The sequence below is a fragment of the Carettochelys insculpta genome, chromosome 2 (genome assembly GCF_033958435.1).
Source record: "Carettochelys insculpta isolate YL-2023 chromosome 2, ASM3395843v1, whole genome shotgun sequence".
NCBI classification, from domain to species: Eukaryota; Metazoa; Chordata; order Testudines; family Carettochelyidae; genus Carettochelys; species Carettochelys insculpta.
This window is the reverse complement of record NC_134138.1, coordinates 113003350-113022517: the sequence shown is the minus strand read 5'-3', so window position 1 is coordinate 113022517 and position 19168 is coordinate 113003350. Positions and strand designations below refer to the sequence as shown.

General features: G+C 41.8%; 1 protein-coding gene across 7 annotated transcripts in view; it reads right to left on the bottom strand.

Annotated features, from left to right (window-relative positions):
- ATP9B (ATPase phospholipid transporting 9B (putative)) overlaps nucleotides 1–19168 on the bottom strand; it is a 332144-nt gene that overhangs the window by 188661 nt on the left and 124315 nt on the right. For all 7 annotated transcript variants that reach the window (XM_074987543.1, XM_074987544.1, XM_074987549.1 and 4 more), the window contains exon 8: nucleotides 10631–10725. In XM_074987543.1, coding sequence (XP_074843644.1) covers nucleotides 10631–10725 — 95 coding nt within the window. The remainder of the gene's footprint in view (nucleotides 1–10630; nucleotides 10726–19168) is intronic.

Below are 19168 nucleotides of genomic sequence, written 5' to 3'. Positions count from 1 at the left end.
CCATGTAAATCATCATATTTACGAGGCAAATTGTCTCAACTAGATGCATGCTTAAGAGAAAACTAAGTAGCCAAAACCAGCTAATTCTACAGCAATTCTAGGTTAAATGAATAATTAAAAGAAGAGGGTCTAATACATGCTAGACTATGACATTAACTTATTTTAATACAACAGCAAACTGGACTTCTGAAACACTGAACATGTTTGCTGATGCTATTATCTGCAATTTGGAAAAATGCATTTAATCTGTTACATTAGTCATGATATGACAATGATGATGCACAAATGTTTTCCTTTACGTTTCATGATAATAGCTTTGAATTCTGAATTCATCAATAATGTAAAAAGCCTCCTTTATTAGGTCAAGGGCAACATTTGTTCACCTTACTTAAAGATCATTAAAATACATCCTTAATCATAATATGTCGTTCATTACAAATAAAATTGCCTTGGGTTCAATAAAACTAATTAAATATAAATGGCATTGTTTACTACTGCATGGATCTTTTGATATAAATCAGCAAGTCACCATTTATTGGAAATTACAGTGACCTCACTGTTAAATTTACTTGATCAAATAAGGCAGAGAAGAATGTCCAAGAACATGCATAGTGCCAGAAAAAACTCTGCCCTATATGACTGTGAAACCACAAGAAACCTAACCTGGGTGTTACAGTCCTTGCTGCACAGCCATCATTAAATGACTTGTTGAAATTTTAATTCTCTGATCACATTAAGTGGTTTGAGAAGACAACAAAATCTGTACTGATCATCTTTGGCGGTGTCATCTGTTCTTTAGGAAAAGCTCTGAAGGTTTGCAGGTTTATTTATTCTGGGTGCCACAGTGGGTAAGGTTACAATGCTGCACTGTTGATAGGACTGACAGTCATGACAACACAAGATACTGACAATACTTTATTTTGGATAACTAAAGAAATCAAAATGAGTGCAAATTATGAACACTATGGTAAGTGTAAGATCAAACTGCTTTGTCTAATTCTATACTCAAATTATGCTTATTGTCCACCCTTTTCATTTCTTGTATAATGTCATATGATGTACAAATAATAAAGTTCTCCTTTGGAAATATACCCCAAGTTCAGCCAGAGACCCTGTTTAAGGAAGATGAACATCAGTGCACAAGGAGATAGTAATGGCATCAGGATCATCCACAGCTGTGGCACCAGTAGGGAAGACTGTGGTTCAGTTGAGACCACCTGCTTGCCAGCAAACCCAGGATGCGAACGCAAGGAGGACAGAGGCAGGGGGTGAAGGATCCCTTGGAAACCAGACCTGAAGCTTCCTGCTTGTTAAATCAATGGACCCTGACCTTTTGCTGTTTTGCATTTAAATCTACAAATTTGTGTTAAATCAGTAGCAAACTGCAAACCTGAGTTTAGTTTAGTAGTTGGACGTATGAGCATTTTTATTCCAGTTTTAGAGAAAGCACTGAATTCCAAAAACATGCCACATACTTAAAAAGTGAAACACTGCTGAAATTGCCAATAGTTCTAGATCCAGAATAAACTTTAAGTGGAGCCACTGAACATTTTGTATTTATCTGTTCCTATTTCCTTTGCCACTGCAGCTGAAATTAACGTAGAGTTGTGCATAAGTGTATGAACTCCTTACCCTAACACCAAAACCTACACCGACTTCAATGGGAGCTGTACCTGAATAAAGAGCAGTACAGGCGCGTAGGTGGATGGGTAGGAGGAGCGAAGAGTCTTTATATCAGTGTGATAATCACCCAGCCATTTTATATATAGTCCAGCAGATGGCATTGAAGAATTATGGCAAAAAGGATCACTCCAGCATATTCCTGCAGCTTGTCATTTACATTTTAACCCCCAAAAGCTACAAATTTTCACTCACATAAAAATGTCACCTGAAAGGACTTTATTCATATATCTATAAAATGGGTTACTCCTAAGGATGTAGCCTCCAAAAGGTTGGGTGTGGAGGTGGGAATTTCCATTCAACTCCTAAAAATTATTTTTTAGGAAACCCACCGAAGTTTGTTCCAAAAATTCCCTCTTGTCTGGTTCATTGTTTAAAATAGTCTTGTAATGTTCAACACATCCCAGGAATTATATTGGCCACATCTCTCCCCAATATAAGTCGCATACGATGCCATAAAACCACAAACTTTTCATTTTAGTACAGTAGACTCCTAAACTACATATTCAAACTAGAAAGACAGTTATCTGTTCAATAACTTGTGTTCTTCAAGGTGTGTTGCTCATGTCTATTCCAAACTGGGTATGCATTGGTGCATGCCTGATTGTCAGAAAGCTTATTGCCCTAGCCAGTAGCTATTGGGTCGGAGCAGCACCTCCTGGAGCGGTATCAATACAGCGACCAGATTAAGATCCCTTGCAGGTAGAGGGGCCCAAACCTGCAGTCTGACACCCTCCAAGCCCTTCATAAACCTTTTAATCACTGGGTCTGAGAAAACTAAGGATATCCCAATACTGGGGTGAAAGGCTGAGAAAGCTGCCAAATGCACCTGGATGGAGGATGACAGCCCCTCTTGACTTAAATGCCACAAGTAGTCCAAAATCAAGGGTACTGAGGCCTGTAATGGGGACAACCCCCTCCGAGATACCCAAATGGAAAACTTTTTCACTTTGCCCCATAGGTCACCGTTGTGGAAGGCTTCCTGCTGTTCAACAACACCTCCCTCACTGGGTCCCAGCATGAGAGCTCCACGGCCTTTAACCATGCCTCTTCCAAGCTGTGAGGTGCAGGAACTGAAGGTTGGGGTGCTGCATTTGCCCCTCCTCCTGTGTCAATAGGTCCAGGCATAACAGGAGTGTCGTTGAGTTGCATACTGACATTTCCAGGAGGACCAAGTACCAGTGGTGCTGGGTCCACACTGGAGTCATCAGGATGACCGATGCCCAATCTGACCGACTTTTGAGAAGGATCCTGTGGATGAGCAGAAGCAGAGGGAAACCATGTCGTAGTGGGCCTGACCAGGGAATGCTGAATGCATGTGCCCAGGATCCCAGACTCCAGTTCTGGTAACAGCAAAATGTCCAGCACTTTGCAGTGAAGTGTGAGGCGAATAGCTTTTGGAAAATTGAGAGCAGCATGAGTGGGTGTAGCGACCACTTGTGGTTGGTCCATGAGAGATCTGTTGAGATGGTCCATTAATGAATTGTGGCCTACCAGAAGGTAATGCGCCTGGAAAAGGGTCTGGCGCTGAATGCAAAACTCCCAGAGCCTGAGGACCTCGTGATACAGGAGAGAGGAGTGTGCACTCCCATGTTTGTTTATATAGTACATTGCTGTTGTGTTGCTTGTGCTTGCTGACATGCAATGCCCCAATAAACTGTCCCAAAAAAACTTGCATGCGAGCCTGATACCTCTGACTTCCCGAATATTTATGTGGAGCTGGAGGTCCGCTCTGTTCCACAAAGCTGGAGTTCAGCGTTCCCCCAAATGTGCCCCGCATCCCAGATCCAAGGCATCCATTACCAGGGAGAGAGAGTTGGGAGGATGGGCAGTGAAGGGAACTGCCATACAGACCATTTGAGCATCTAGCCACCAGTTAAGGGTTGACAAAATTTGCACTGGCACTGTCACCAATATATCTATGCAGTCTCTGATGGGATGGCACACTGAGGTGAGCCACAACTGGAGAGTATGCATCTGGAGCCTGGTGTGCGGGTCTATCAACGTGAACACTGCCATGCGACTCAGCAACCTCATGCAGCACCGGGCCATCATGGTGGGGAACTTCATAATATCATGGATAAGAGATCCCATGGCCTGAAACCTGCTGGCTGGCAGGAAGGCCCTGGCACTCACTGCGTCCAAGAGGGCCCCCACAAACTCCATTGTCTGAGTGGGAAACAAAACTGACTTTGCCTCGTTAACCAAGGGGCCAGATTGAGAAATGTTTGTTGGATCAGCTGCACATGCTGATGCATTTGGTTTTGCAAGTGCCCCTTAACCAACCAATTGTCCAGGTATGGGACCAGTTGTACCCCGCATCTATGCATGAAGGCTGCCACCACAGCCATGCATTTGGTAAAGACCCTTGGGGCAGAGGGTAGACTGAACAGAAGGACCATGATCTGATGTCACCCGTCCACCATGAACCGAAGAAACCTACGGGGAGGGTAAATTGCTATGTGGACACAGGCATTTTGTAAGTTGAGAGCGGCAAACCAATCCTCCAGTTCCAGCATTGGGGTGATAAGACCCAAGGATATACAAAACCTTAACTTTATTACAAACTTCTTCAGGTCTCTTAAGTCCAAAATAGCCCTCAGTCCTCATTTTGATTTTGGAACTAGGAAATATTGGGAATAAAACTCCTGCCCCCATAACTGATGCAGGACCTCTTCCATAGCCCCCCACCCCCGCCCCACCTCTTCTGCCTGAGCCGACTTTCGAGAGAGGGGTCCCTGAAGAGGAATGCAGGGAGGTGGAAGAGGTGGTACAAAGAAAATTGGATGACATATCCCCTTTCTACCATACGTACAAACCACCGGTCCAAAGTTATGTTGCACCAAGCAGGGTAGAAAGGGGATAGGCAGAAGGAAAACAAAGGACGTGCTGGAACTGTGTCGGTAATCAGTGTGCCACTCTCAACCGCACCATCATAATGCCTGCTTTGGCCTCAGCAGAGGCTTGTGATGACCCTGCCCCTGGGTATTCTGGTTAGGGCACCTCCTGCCAGCACAGTTCCTCCTCCTCTTCTTCCTAGTATCCCTCTGTTTCTGGGTGAATTGTCTAGTAGGAGACTGAGGGGTAAAATGTCTCTGTTGGGTTGATGGCGGGTGAAGACCCAATGAGCGTAATGTGGGCCTTCAATTCTTTAAGCTATAAAACCTTTTATCGGTCTTTACCAAGAAAGAAGTAGGGCCTTTGAAAGGAAGGTCCTGTATGGTCTGCTGCACCTCATAGGGGATGACAAATATTTGCAACTATATTCCCTATGCACGGCCACCCCTACAGCCACAACCTGGGTGGCTGCATCTGCCGCGTCCAACACTGCCCGAGATATAAGTTTGTTTTCCACCACCACTGCCATAAATTCCAGCTTGGCTTCAGGAGGAACTAACTCTAAAAATGTGGACAGTGAGCTGATGGTATTATATGCACATCTGCTAACTAGGGCCTGCTGATTAGCAATCCACAACTGTAACTCTCTCCCCAGCCCCCAGTTGAATCCTTTGTGCCGTAAAGGTCCAGACTTTTGGTTTCTCTGTTTTTAGGGGACAGTCCCTGGAAGCCCTGTTTCTCCCTCTGGTTTGCCACGTCAATCACGAGGGAGTCAAGAGGAGGACGTGTAAACAGATAACAAAATAACATCTTTTGTTTTTCCATGCTGTGGGCAAGGCCAGGACCAGAGTCTGCCAAACAGATTTTGCAGTATGGTAATAGCTTTAATCAGGGGTAGAGCCACCCTGGTAAGGCCTGATGAGGATAAGCTGTCTGTGACCAGATTTGTCTCATCCATAACCTCCTCTGCCTGCACTCACAGGCCTTGGGTCATCTGGCATAAGAACTGATGAAGAGCCCTACCATCTTCCAGGACTGGGGATGCCAAACACCCCACCACCAGGAAGACGAGGAGAAAAAAATACCCACTACTTCAGTTTGTAGTGGCAAGACTGGCAGGCCCAAGCCCACTGCCTAAGGTCTCAGTACCGCCTGTGGTAGCCAAGGCACAGTGCCTGACATTAATGGTAATACACTTGGCAATGGGGCAGATGGCACTGAGGTCGAACCCTAATGGAATGGCCCCTGGCTTGGCACCTGGCTTGACGGTGCCAGCAACAACAGTGCCAGGGGGATCAGTGTTTGGGTAGGGGGTGCCCAGATCAGCTGAGACAGCATCTGCACTGGTGCCAATGAAGCTGAGGGTGCTGACAAGGAAGCCTCCAACCAGAAGGGCAGTTCCAACACCTGGTCTGGTGGAGGGGCACCCAACAACACCAATGGCACTGAGCGCGGCACCAGGTGTTGGGGCTCTCAGGAATGCTGACACAGCACATGCCTTAGATGGGAGCCCTGCAGCCTGCCTCTGTGCTTTGTAAAAAGCCCATAGGGTCAGAATGGCCACTGTGTCACCTCCTACACAGTCAGCAGCCACCTGTTGTCATCCAAGCGTCGACTCCAGTACCGACGGCAACTGCAATGAGACGCAGACCGTGTGGTCCCACTTCTTGCCAAACTCGAATAGAACAAGTCCAATTCAGACACCGATGCATCTGACATGGAAGACCAGGGCGGTGCCAAAGGTTCCGGTGCCTGCACCGACACCTGCTGGATCAGTATCTGCATTATCACCGAGTGAGGTACTAGAAGAGGAGCTCCCGCTGGTGTCCTGGATGGTTGAAACCGGTCTGGCACCAAAAACGCCACTGACAGAGGAGGTGTCTGCATGACCATTTGACTTGGCTTGGGTACCATGGGTGACATCTGATGTGCAGGTATAGGTTGCTCCCTGCTTGATGTGTGATAGCCCTAACTCTCCTCCGGCGGTGAAGTTCCCGGCACTGTAACCTGTAATAAGCCCTGTGCCACTCTAAATGCCTCTGGCATCAAAGGCAGCCTGGGCACACATCCCATGATTTAGTCCATGGTGCAGTGGAGCAGACATCTTGGGGACATCTCCGTGGTGTGGTCCTGAAGGGGAATGACCCGGCATACCTTTTTCTTTGGAGGCACTGGGGATTAGCTCCTATGATGCAGGCAGCAGCCCCTGCTCACAGTGCCAGAAGTTTTTAGTCAGCACCAAACCCAACGATGGTGATAGTATGCTCTACACCGATGAGGCCTCGCTGCGTACCCCTGTGGGGGACACGACCAGCTGTAAAGCCGCCTCCATGTGCAGGACCTTAAGTCACTGAACTCTGTCTTTCAGAGTCCTAGGTTTTAATTTTTTGCAAATGGAGCAGCAATCTCTAAGATGCCCCTCACTCAGACAGCACAGACATGGTCTGGTGTGGGCCACTTTTGGGCACCCACTTGCCACATTTTGAACAGTTTTTAAAACCTGGAGAGCCATGCATCTGGCTGTCATGCACGCAGATTCCCAAGTTCATCTAGTGCTCTCTGATTGGGTTTGGTTGGGATATGGAGTTAACTGAAAAGGGGTTGACTGAAAGGGGGTTAACTGAAAAAAAAGGGGTTAACTAAAAAGGGGCGCCAGTGTACTGACATACATACTACACTGTCCTGTAGAACACGCTTCCCAAGTGACGCAGCTTGCTTTCAGAACTTACTGGTCATTGAGCCGGAGCCCTTTCGGGGGTGTTGGGACGTCTTTGCCTCAGCCTTACACGTGGCCCTTACAGGCTCATTAACAAAGACAAACACACCACAACACACAGTTAAGGGTACCTTTCCCTCTGACCACTGGTCAGGGTACTGGGTAAAAGAATGGATATGGGTGACGAACAAATAAGATGTACACAAATTTAACACAAGCAATAGTTTTTACTTACGCAATTGAACAAGTACAAAGATAAAACAATAAACTGTTGCATTATGTTGCTAGAGCTATACTTATACAGGTTTCTTTGTAGTATCGATAGGTATTTGGCACTACTCTTATCTCGTGAGCAGGTGGGGAGGGTGGCATAGGGTGATCAATGTATTTAGTAGTGATAACTCAGGCAACAAGAAGGTGGCAGCTCAGAGCTGAAGCAAAAATGGAAACGGTGCTGGTTCAGGTGGCTGCTGGGCTGTTGTGCTGGGGTCAGGAACAGGCATCCCAGCTGGCGCTAAATGTGGAGCCAGCAGCAGGCTGGGCAGCCAGAGACAGGGGATGTCTCCTAGTATGGCAAATTCACTCATTTGGGACCAGTCAGGTCTCAAGGATGTCCAACCAGCAAGGTCCAACTTTTCCCATGCACAATAGAATTGGTTTTTACCTTTTCTCTTTAAATAAAATCTAAGAACTTGACTTTTAAAATGTGTTAAAACCATTATTTAGGTTGCTGGTATTAAGGCAAAAAAGAAAAATAGCAAACAACTGAGGACTATATCATAAAGGCATATGGTATGCACAAGAAACCCAAATTAAAATTGCCTGGGCAACCTTAACATAGGCATTTCATAACTTTTGAATGCTTGACATTATAGCCATAACTTTCTGTTAAGAAAAGGGCATTTCAAAGTATAACAATGCGGGAGGGACAATTACTCACCTTCTTCTAACAGTTGTTCTTCAAGATTTGTTCATGCCATTCCAATTAGTGCATACAGACCGCATGCACAACAGATAAAAGATCTTCCCCTACCCGTACGTACTGGGTCTGACCAGGCACCTTCTGAAGTCACAACTTCAAGGTACAAGGATCCTGCAAACCTGCCGCTCCCCTGCCCCCCTGCAGTTTCTTCTTGCTGGCTTTTCTGACAAAGGGATAGAAGTAGGGCTGGATTAACTCTTCTGGTGACCCAGAGCTTTTAGATTTTGGGAGGCCCCTAGACTCTGGATTGGGGCCAAAAATAAGGAGTTCAGAGTGAGAGAGAGCGCTCTAACAGGGGGTGCATTATCTAAGACATGGTTTCCCAAACTGGGGGGCTTGCCCCCTGAGGAGGCATGAAGAAATTTCATGGGGGGTGTGAGGCAACCCAGCCCTCCCCCCCCCCACCACCAATCCCCCAACCCAAGAAAGAGCCAGCCTTTGCTTCTGGCTCCTTAGCCAGTCTCCAATCTGTAGCAGTATTTGGTATTCTTATCTCCCAAGTGCAAGACTCTGCACTTGTCCTGTTAAGTCTCATCAGATTTGTCTGGATCAATCTTCCAATTAGACTGTGTCACTCTGGACCTGATCCCCATCCTCCAGCATATTTACCTCTCCCCCTAGCTTAGTGTCATCTGTAAACTTGCTCAGGGTGCAATCCATCCCTTCATCCAGGTCATCAGTGAAGATGTTGAACAAACCCAGCCCCAGGACTGACCCTGAGGGGGAACTCTGCTTGACACTAATTGCCAACCAGACAGAGACATTAATCACAACCCATTGAGTCTTACCGTCTAACCAGCATTCTATCCACCTTATAGTCCATTTATCCAATCCATACCCCTTTAACATACTGGTAAGAATAGTGTGAGACACTATCAAATGATTGCCAATAAAAGGAGCATTGAGAGCACTAGAAACTCCAACAGTTACTAATGTCAATAAAAAAGTCACAAGCAGTTGGGAGGAGCCATTACAGAAAAAGTTCTGCTAAACTTCTGAACTCCACAATCAAGCATGTTCATTTGGTCTGTGGGGATAGATGTACACAGTCTCTTTGGCTCATGGAAGTTGTGAGGGGACAGACAAGCCCATTGCTGAAGAAATCTTCAGAAAATTCAGTTTCAAAATTCCAGAAAGTATCCACTATACATGTTCAAACAAAATTCTCAGAGACCGACTGGGACAATTTTCAAAGGGATGCCCAAAAAACCTACTATGCTGTGGAGCAGGCAGGGGTAACGGGAGGGCAGCAAACCTTGCCTCCTGTCAAATTTCAAGTCCCTGATCCAAAATATGGAGGCACTAGAGAGTCTCAAAAAAATAGAGCAGTAAGAATATTTTAGCAATATTAATCCCTGTCATGGAAATAGTTCAGCCAATTTAGGTGAACTTTTCTAAGGCAGATACTGGCATGGAAAATTTAAATTCTTGAATTTAAATTCTAACTTTCACGAGTGAATGCCTGTAAAAGGTTAAACCCAGGCAGAGTGTGTTCTCTGCTGGCAAGCAGCCAGGTGAATCAGAAGGAAAAGAGAGGGTGATTTTTGAATTGAAGCTATTACTAGCTGAAGGGCCTTTCTTTTTGGTGGCAGGAGAGAGATGTTTAAGCCTAAACAAGCTTAAGGAATTGAATAAGTAACCAGGCCTCAAGGAGATATGCAAGTAGAAAGGAAATGTCTAGTCAGATGTGATCAGGTTATTTTTTATCTTGAGTTTGGTGCTGGACTTCTCAGGCTGGCTGATGTTCACCACCATCTGTACACTATAACTTTTTAACTGAATCCCAGGGAAGTAATTCTCCATGCTTTAACTTACTATGGTTGCTCTAACACCTAGCAAACAAGTATGCTTTATCACATATGCAGACCCCATCTTCTGCACTTTGATGGTCAGAGTGGGGATCAGCCTTGACACAAACATTTTACATTAGATAAAGCTATAAGCAACTGAAAAACAAGTTCTTGCAAGGGAAAATAACTACAGGCATCATTACTTGTATTGCCTCTAAACACATACATACACATATACATGCAGTAGGCAGTCAATCACTGCCAGTCTCTATCCAGGTGTAATCCTGCATGCCTCATCCACAAAGACCCTAAAGCCTGTGTGTCAGGAAGCATTCACCTTCAAGAGTAGACTGCTACATTCAGTGGAAGACACAAAAACCTAACTATAGACCCTTCTTGCTCCATTAAATGGATAAAATTAAATGTCTGCAAAATCCAATCTTCCCAAAGACTTACCACCAGAAACATTACTTATTATTTATACCAAAGATCAACACCACATTTATGGCTTAATTTCTTTTCAATTAAAAGCATTAATACACAGTAACTGTAACAAAGCTTTCTACTATATTTCTGGTATAAATAAGCAGACTGAAGTGGTAGTGAAATAGCTATTAGGCTTACCCCCAAAGCTGGCAACCTCTGTGTGCAGCTGACCGCAACTTTTAGCTTCCAATCTGTTTCACCATCTAGCTGGTCAGTTCGAATAAAACATGAACCTTAAAATTACAAAAAGAAACCACAAATTACTTGACAGTCAATTTGTTGTGGGCTACTTTTCAGCTTCCATAAAAATGTCAGTTTGCTATCTCATACTAAAAGTTCATTACAGTCTGAAAAAACACCACTGAGAGAGAAGGCATTCGAAATTATGTGAAATAATGACAGCACTTTCACACAGTCCTCTTTCCAAGAAGTTTACATGTGTGTCCTTATTCAATAATACTTAGCACATATTAGGTAACCCTCAAAGAAAACAGCTTCCATAATGCTTTATTTACTTCACAGAACAAAAATCTTTCATAGTTAAAAACTTCAAATCTCAGAGATATAAAAATGAACGTATTGAATCTCTGAACAAAAGACCTGATATATTTACTTTTTATAAAATAAAAAATATTGCCAACTACTTTTTGAAGAGTCCACTGATACAGTAATATAATGAAGGTGAAATATCTAACAGTACCAAGGAAAGCCAATCCCAATGCACTTTACAATCTATGGCATAGATCACCAGTCCACCTTCTATCATACTTTTTCCTATACAAGACATTTCATGGCTTTTTTTTACCCTTCCTGTCAATGGCAGCTCTCATCCATCAATTTCATTTAGAATTATACTATAGATCAATGCAGTTCAAGACCAATGTAGCTCTTTTGAATGGTTGACTGAACATATATTCATTTAATAGAGCTCACACTATGACACGTATTGGCCAGCTGCATTTCCTTGCCACTTCAGCAGTTAATTTCATCAATAACTTATCTCATAGCCTGTTTCTCTGTTATCCAGAAAGCAGACTGCTTTGTGCCAAGTCAGCTCTCAGTAGTGATCTCTACAGCAAAACTGAAACCTGCCTGCCTGAGCTGTAACCATGGACAGGAGGCACAGGAGGTGGCTGGGTTATGGCAGTGGCCAGCAAGTCTGAAGATGTTATCTGCCTTTCAACACTATGCCTGCAGGCAGGGACAAGCAACTTCCAGCCACAGGGGAGCAAGGGAGGAGCGGGTAGGTGGAAGAAACAGGCTCTGTAAAGACATGGACCAGATCATCTTTCCCCGGCCCCTGAGGTTGAAAGCAGCCCTGGATTTTCCCCCTTGCACATGACTGAAAGGCAGCTAACACCTCCAGGCTGCTGCTGGTCACTGCCATAATTCAGCACCTCCTGTTCCCCTACTCCCATCCAAAGTACAGTGTGGGCAGGTGTGAATCCTGGCAGAAATCTGATGGGGGGCATTTCTCACCCAGGATTTACCAGCCCCCTCCTCCCACACACACGTTGTCTTAGGAAGATGCTGTGACACATACTGGGAAAAGCAGTCTGTACCAGGGTACCAGACAGGCATCTAGGACAGAGTGTGCCAGGCAGGGAGGGTCAGGCCAGGTCATTTGCTCATCCATCCTGAGTAGGACTGGTGAATAGGTGCGTTTGTATGCGTGTATTCTCTCTTCCCATGTGAACTTTAAAGATAAGAATGTAAATAAAAAACCTCCAACTATGTCGTAAGCCTTTTTAACAGGCGCTCAGTCATCTTCATGTTAGTTTGAATATTTGTACTGCACAGTTCTGATTAATGCCCTCACTTGAATAACAGTAATTTTACCAGCTGCCCCTTATTCAGCATGGGTAGATAGTCACCCAAGCAAAAATGAACATGACCTAATACCTTGAAAAACTGAACAAAGGAAAAGAAATTCAAAATTAAATCTACCACACCGACTCACTGTTTTCTATCAGTATTATAGCATTTATCACATTCACTCACAATGAAATTTTTAAGGTAGACCACAGTAAGTACCACAAAGTGATCAAAGAAAGAATGTCAAACACAATTTTGATTTTCCTTTCTTGGGTAATATTTAGACTCTTAATATTGCTTTAACAGTGGATTTTTAAAATTTTTCGTTTGTGTCTATTACATAGGATATTAATTTGTATATTAGCAATTAAGCTAAATGAATGCCTGCTACATTTAACTTAATCTCAAATCAAATTATATCAGTAAACACCCATTAAAGCTTATTACAATCACTGATGTAAACAGATTTCTATACTTTAATGTAAAGAGCCTTAAATTAATAATGCTCTCATTTAAAAAAATAATGAAATATGAATATTCTTTGACAGAATGTAATCATTTCAGACTGATTAATCCAATAGAAAACTGAAGTTAATTAGCTTATAAATGTGTAATGATATTGAATCTTTTCCATGGGTGTTTAAAATGACAGAAAAATAGTGACCACACACTAAGTAACAGTAATGTAAAATGATTTAACTCTAAACACAAAACATATTAATTTTAAATAAATATTCATCATAAAACCTGCGTGACAAGCTTTTGATTATGTTTTATTAAAATTTATTTCCTAATGAAATATATTTATTAGAAAAAATGCCTCTTTCTATGCAATCCAACTATTATTGCACCATGTGTCTCTCTTCCCGATTATTATCTTTTCTTCAAAAAGAGCAAAACCTGGACTCCTTTTCCAGTAGACTTCCTATTTATACTTTTTGCCAAATTTGGCCCTTATTTTTCTCACTATGCACATCTACAATCTTTTCAGATATTACAGTAATGTCTTAAATCTCCACTATCACTAAGCACTTGAATAAATTCTGCATGTGCATACACCCTTAAGCAAACTAGTACTACTTTTCATACAGGCTTTGAAAACAAGCCATTACTTTGCGATGTGACATTTTCTAAATGTATTCTAGCTTACAGGGGTTTTTAATTGCATAATTTGAAGAGAAAAATTGTTATACTTGAATTACATTATTTATTCCTATTTTATCTTCTTTCATTTGCCAATGTTGTTGATATTTCTGTTTAATGGTAAACAGTAAGATGAGCTTGTTTGTTCTTAGAACAATAATGTTACAAATTATTTAGTAAGCAAGCTGCTGAGCAGTAAAAAAAGTACCTAGAAGGAGAAATTAAAAAAGAAATAACCAATGTAGACCAATGGCAATCCATATTCTGCCACAGACTTTTTTTAAATATATTATACTGGGTCACCAGATCCATGTGGAGGAAGACAGCGGAATAAATATAAAAAATAAAATGATCTGAATGAAATCAGTGTAAATTTCTTAGCATTTGTAAATACTGAAGAAAAAATGTTCTAATATGAACATGAATTAATACTGACTGCTATAACATTAATTAAGTAAAATTTTTACCATTAGTGTGCAAGAAGACAGGATTTTTAAAAAAATCCTTTCATTAGGTACTGTTCATAGAATGAGCATTGGCAAAGATTCTGTAAAAAGGGTTTGGATTGCTGCACAGAAATCTAATTCTACTCCTGTTCCCCAGCTACTTTCAGAAATCCCTATACCTCTTTTTCACGCCAAACCTCTAATCTTATTATTCCCTCACAGGCTCCTTTCACGCAAAGGTTCCTTTGCCTATAGAGGTCTCAAAGTAACTCGCTTTGGAGCTTGTCAATTCTACAGAAATATCAGATACACAAGACTACATTTAACCAGGTTTTAAAATTAGAGCCGCTCACAACTTGATGGTCGAGGGAAAAAACCTGTTCAATACTTCAGGACTGGGTAATTGAATCTACATCTCTTGAAATGCATGCATCTCTTCATAGGAAATCCCTGCATTCACCTTACATGAGGGATAAGGACAGGAGCTTTTTGGTGAGGCAGGGGATGGGAAATATAGGATTAATTTTTCCTTGAGCAATATGCATTCCCATCCTGTTCTCACAAAACATAAAACAACTGAACAGTACGCTGGCCCTTAGAGCATTTGCTAATGCCTTGAACTAACTAGTTTCCAGGGACAAAGGAGGAGTTTGAGGGGTTGAGGAGATTTCTTACCACAGCGGGGGACCAAACAAGAATAACACTTGGGCAAAGCCAACCCAACCCACCTTCTTTCTACACACATAATTTGACTCTCTTTTCCCTGTTCTGACCTCTTTCCCAGTTCTAGATCAGCAGGAGGTGGGTGCCAGCAGAAAAGGAGGCAGGTGAAACAGATATTTTCCAGCTGAAAACAAGACAAGAGAGAAGTAGTGGCTAAAGAACTCACCGATACCAAAGTAAACAAAGTTTCAAATTAACTGGCTAATAAGGAGACGGCAGTGGATTCTGCCAAAGAGTGAATTATTGGACTGGAGAGAGGTTATCAGTGTAGATTCTCAAGGATCTGCCTTGGGACCAACTTTTATTTATTTTTTATTAATGGCCTCGGCACAAAAAGTCTCTAATGAAATCTTGCTAATGATGCAAATTTGGGAGGCACTGTCAAAGAACAGGACAGGAATATTATACAGGAAGGCTGTGGCTACACTGCCCCTCCCTTTTGAAAGTGGCATGTAAATGCAGCCATTCGAAAATGATAATTTCACACCTCATTAGCATACTCCCTTGGAATCTCGTTTTTGAAAGGTGCTGCTTTCGTAATGCAAATAGCCATGTAGCCTGGCTTCCCTCGAAAGGAAACCCTGATTTCAAAAGCACCTTCTTCCCCCAAAATATTGGGAAGGTTGCTTTCAAAATCAGGGTTTCCTGTTGAGGAAATCCTGGCTTCATGGCTGTTTGCATTTTGAAAACGAGATCCTAAGGGAGTATGCCAATGAGACATGAGATATTTAAATCTGCACCCTATTAGCATTTTTGAATGGCTGCATTTACATGCCCCTTCTGAAAGGGAAGGGCAGGGTAGCCACGGCCGAAGATCCAGATAACCTTGAACAGAGGAGTGACAGAAATATGACAAATTTCTATAGTACAAAGAACAAGGGCATGCACTAAGATGGGGCGAGCAAACTTTTTATGTCACGCCCCACTTTTTATCCCTGCAATTAGAAGGGCCTCCCAACCTGCCTAAGGTAATACAAAACAGGTGAATTTTCAGTTATGTTCATATGAAAAGAAAAAGCCACTCTTTTAGCACAAGTATGTAGAAAGTAAAAACTTTATTAATTGGTTTATAAATGTGAATACACATATATAAAAACTAACATAGTTCAACATTTTAATGAGATGGATGAGCCTGAGACCTAGCAGCAAATCATTCTGCAGCCTCCTTTTGAAATTTCATGCACCCCCCCCCCCGACCACTTTGATCACCCCTGCACTAAGAGGCTAGAACTAGAGGCTCATTAGTTTTAGGTCACAGAGTGAGAGAGAGAGAGAACCAGGGTTGGTTGATCATATGGGGTATGGTTACACTGCAGCCATCTGTAGACAGAAGTCACTGTCAGAAGAGGTTTACTGACAAAACTTCTGTCGACAGACTGTGTCCACACACAAAAGCGAATCAGAAGAGTGCTCCACTCTGTTGGCTGGACTGCCTGGCTGCTCTCTCAACAAAATAAGCACCCGGAAGCACAGAAGATAGGGCTACCCATTGTTGTGGATGCCCTGTTTGTCGAGAGAAGACTCCCACTCCTCCCCTTCCTGCCCCCCAGAGCATCTGCACAGCTTTTTTGTTGACAGAATCTGCTGACAGCAGTGATATGCCTCATGGCTAAGAGGCAGAATGCTGTTGATCAAAGTGCTGAGTATTGTCAACAAACTGTAGAGAAAATGCATTTTGTGTGTGGATGTTCCATAGCTCTTTTCAACAAAATTGGGGTTTTGTTGTCAAAATTCGCTAGCGTAACTGTACCCAGGATGTGAGTGTGAAAGAGGCAGGATCAGGAACAGGATTTCCAATAGAAACCAAAGGCTCTGATAAGACCTCATTTGGAATACTGTGCACCACTCTGGCCAACCATGGTCAAAGATGGTTAATTCAAACTAGAATAGATGTAAAGCCTGAATGTAAAGGGTTAACCGGTTACCCAGTAAGCATTAGGCTTACTGGAATGCTTACTGGGTATCCAGTTGAAAGGCTGCATTGGGCCAAGTGGCTGGACCCTCGAAGTGTCCTGGCACTAGAGACCCCCAGGCCATGCTGGAGCAGTCCAGGTGGGCAGGCGGAACCCAGCCATACCAGCATAGTTGGGTCAGGGAAGAATTCTGGTGGCCCGGACTGGCAGGCAGAGCCCCAGCTGCACCAGAGAAGACTCAGGGTTGGGCCTGTGGGACCTCAGTCCCATCTGCCAGCCTGGCAACGGTTAACTGGTAACCATTTTGTATTAGTGGTGTAAATATTATTAAAGAAGAGCTACCAGGATGACCAAAGGAAGGGAGGTCCTATCTTATGAGAGCACATTAAAATTTTATCTTTTTTAATCTAGCAAAACAAGGCCTGTAAATACCTCAGGAGACTATGAAATGTGAAGAGCTATTTAAAATAAAGGACAAAGTTGGCTCAAAATCAAATTGGTGTAAATTGTCCATGAACAAGTTCAGTCTCAAAATTAGAAAGCTTCTAACAATCATACATCTGATGTTCTGGAATAACATCCCAATACGAGGTGTGGAGGCAAACAGCTTAATTAGTTGTGAGAAAGATGGACAAGAGCAAGAACCCAAACAAATAGTTCTGATAGAGAATAAACTGAAAACTAATTAATACATTCAAAATAATTTGCACTTTTGTAACAGTCAATATGTAACAGTTCAGAGCATTACTCGTCAAATTTCTCTTTGATAATATCATAAAAAGGGTTGTGGTCAGTGCTTAAAGAATATGAGCAAGCTGTAAACAGCATTTGCTATCAAACATGATTTTTTGAAAAATACAGATGCAAACCTGAAAAGCTAGAAAATTTTCAATTTTATACTCTAACACTATTGTTAAAGAGTACTTGAAAATTCTGTAATGGTACAGTACAGTGAAACAAAAATATAACTCACTTGTGTTCAGTATCTGGAATATCATGTATATTATAAGGAAATTAAGAATTAAGAGTCTAATAATATTGCTTCAGTATACGTAAACACAGGGTTGAATTATGCTATCAGTCGCACCTGTGTACCAGAGCAATAGTGGAATCTGGATTATAGTCTTAAAATCCAAACTACATTCAAAATATCCTTACTATAATTGATTAAAATTTAGTTCACTTTGTAACAAAAGACAATATTGCACCACTATGCATAGCCTATGTTCCTCTAACACCTGAATCAGAATAAACAAAATATTACATCTACTGCTCTGAAGAATTGTATCCAATAAATTTTTTACAAATGAGAACATTAGCTACAACTAAATGCCAGCTAAGCCTCAGCAAAACTGAATTATTAAATCTGTCTGCCTATATCTCATTACAGCCTACTTATGAATACTTGATTTTATTTTGTATAATTGACAAGAGTTGTCAGGAAACGATGGTTTTAGTGGCAATCAAATTAAGATCAGCTGGTATAAGTGTCACACTGAAGAGTCTATGTCAAATGAGGATGAATTAATTGATGGGTCATTGTGAAACTGGTTACATAAAACTGTGATAAACTATTATAAACTGACCTGTAATATTAACCAGCTGGCTGCAATGACTCAATCAAGACAGTATTTAAAGAGAGATGCTGCTAGACTATATATACCTGGCAAAAGAAAAACAGACTTCGCCCTTGCTTATCTAGTACTATATCATTTACTATCAACTTAATTTTTAAATCATTTATATTACATAAATGACTATGTACATGAACATTTTAAACAGAAGATAAGATGAATAGCAGCACTGAGGAGAGATAAAGTTCAGTTTTGATAGCTACCAGGAAAAAGGAACTTGAAATATATATCCACATATTTAAGTTATAATGTCATCACTTGGAACACAATTGAAAAATATATTGGCATGTATAAGAGATTGATGAAAATTACTTCTAAAGCATTAATATTTCTTAATATCACTGAAAGGACTGCGTGCACTCAAGAGATATTTGATCTGAACTAGGAAACTGATGAAGCAATTGATTAATTGGAATTTAAGCCATCAGTCACTGGATCCATCAACAAATTCATTTACATTCTAAACAATCAGCTGATGGTCCAATAGGATACCATGCATTAATACACAGTCAATATGATATCACTGAACTCATCACAATTCCTTATTGACAAGTACATAGATGTTTTTAATCCAACTTGATTGCACTGCATATATATTAGGATTTCTTATTAACTCACTAGGTTTCACGAATTTTTATTTTATTAAAAGCATGTTTTATTCATGCACTGACTGCTGCGAGAGAAAGAAATGTTTATATGCCTAACTTGGTTCCCAAAACTGTGACTACTTGCTTTAAATAATTTTGTAATGAAAAGGAGAATATTCAAGTAGATAACATGTATAAGAAAAAGGTTACAAATATGCAGTTACAAAATATCCATTCTCCCCCTTTTAATTGTATCTGGCTTGGAATGCCTCCTCTTTCCAATATACCTCAATAACAGGCATTTATTCAAGAGAAGATGCATCGATGCTATGACCACTTAAACAAATTTCACATAACTGGTTAATTTGAAAAGTGCTAGAGGAATTTTTACATATATGTAGTTGAGATTTCACCT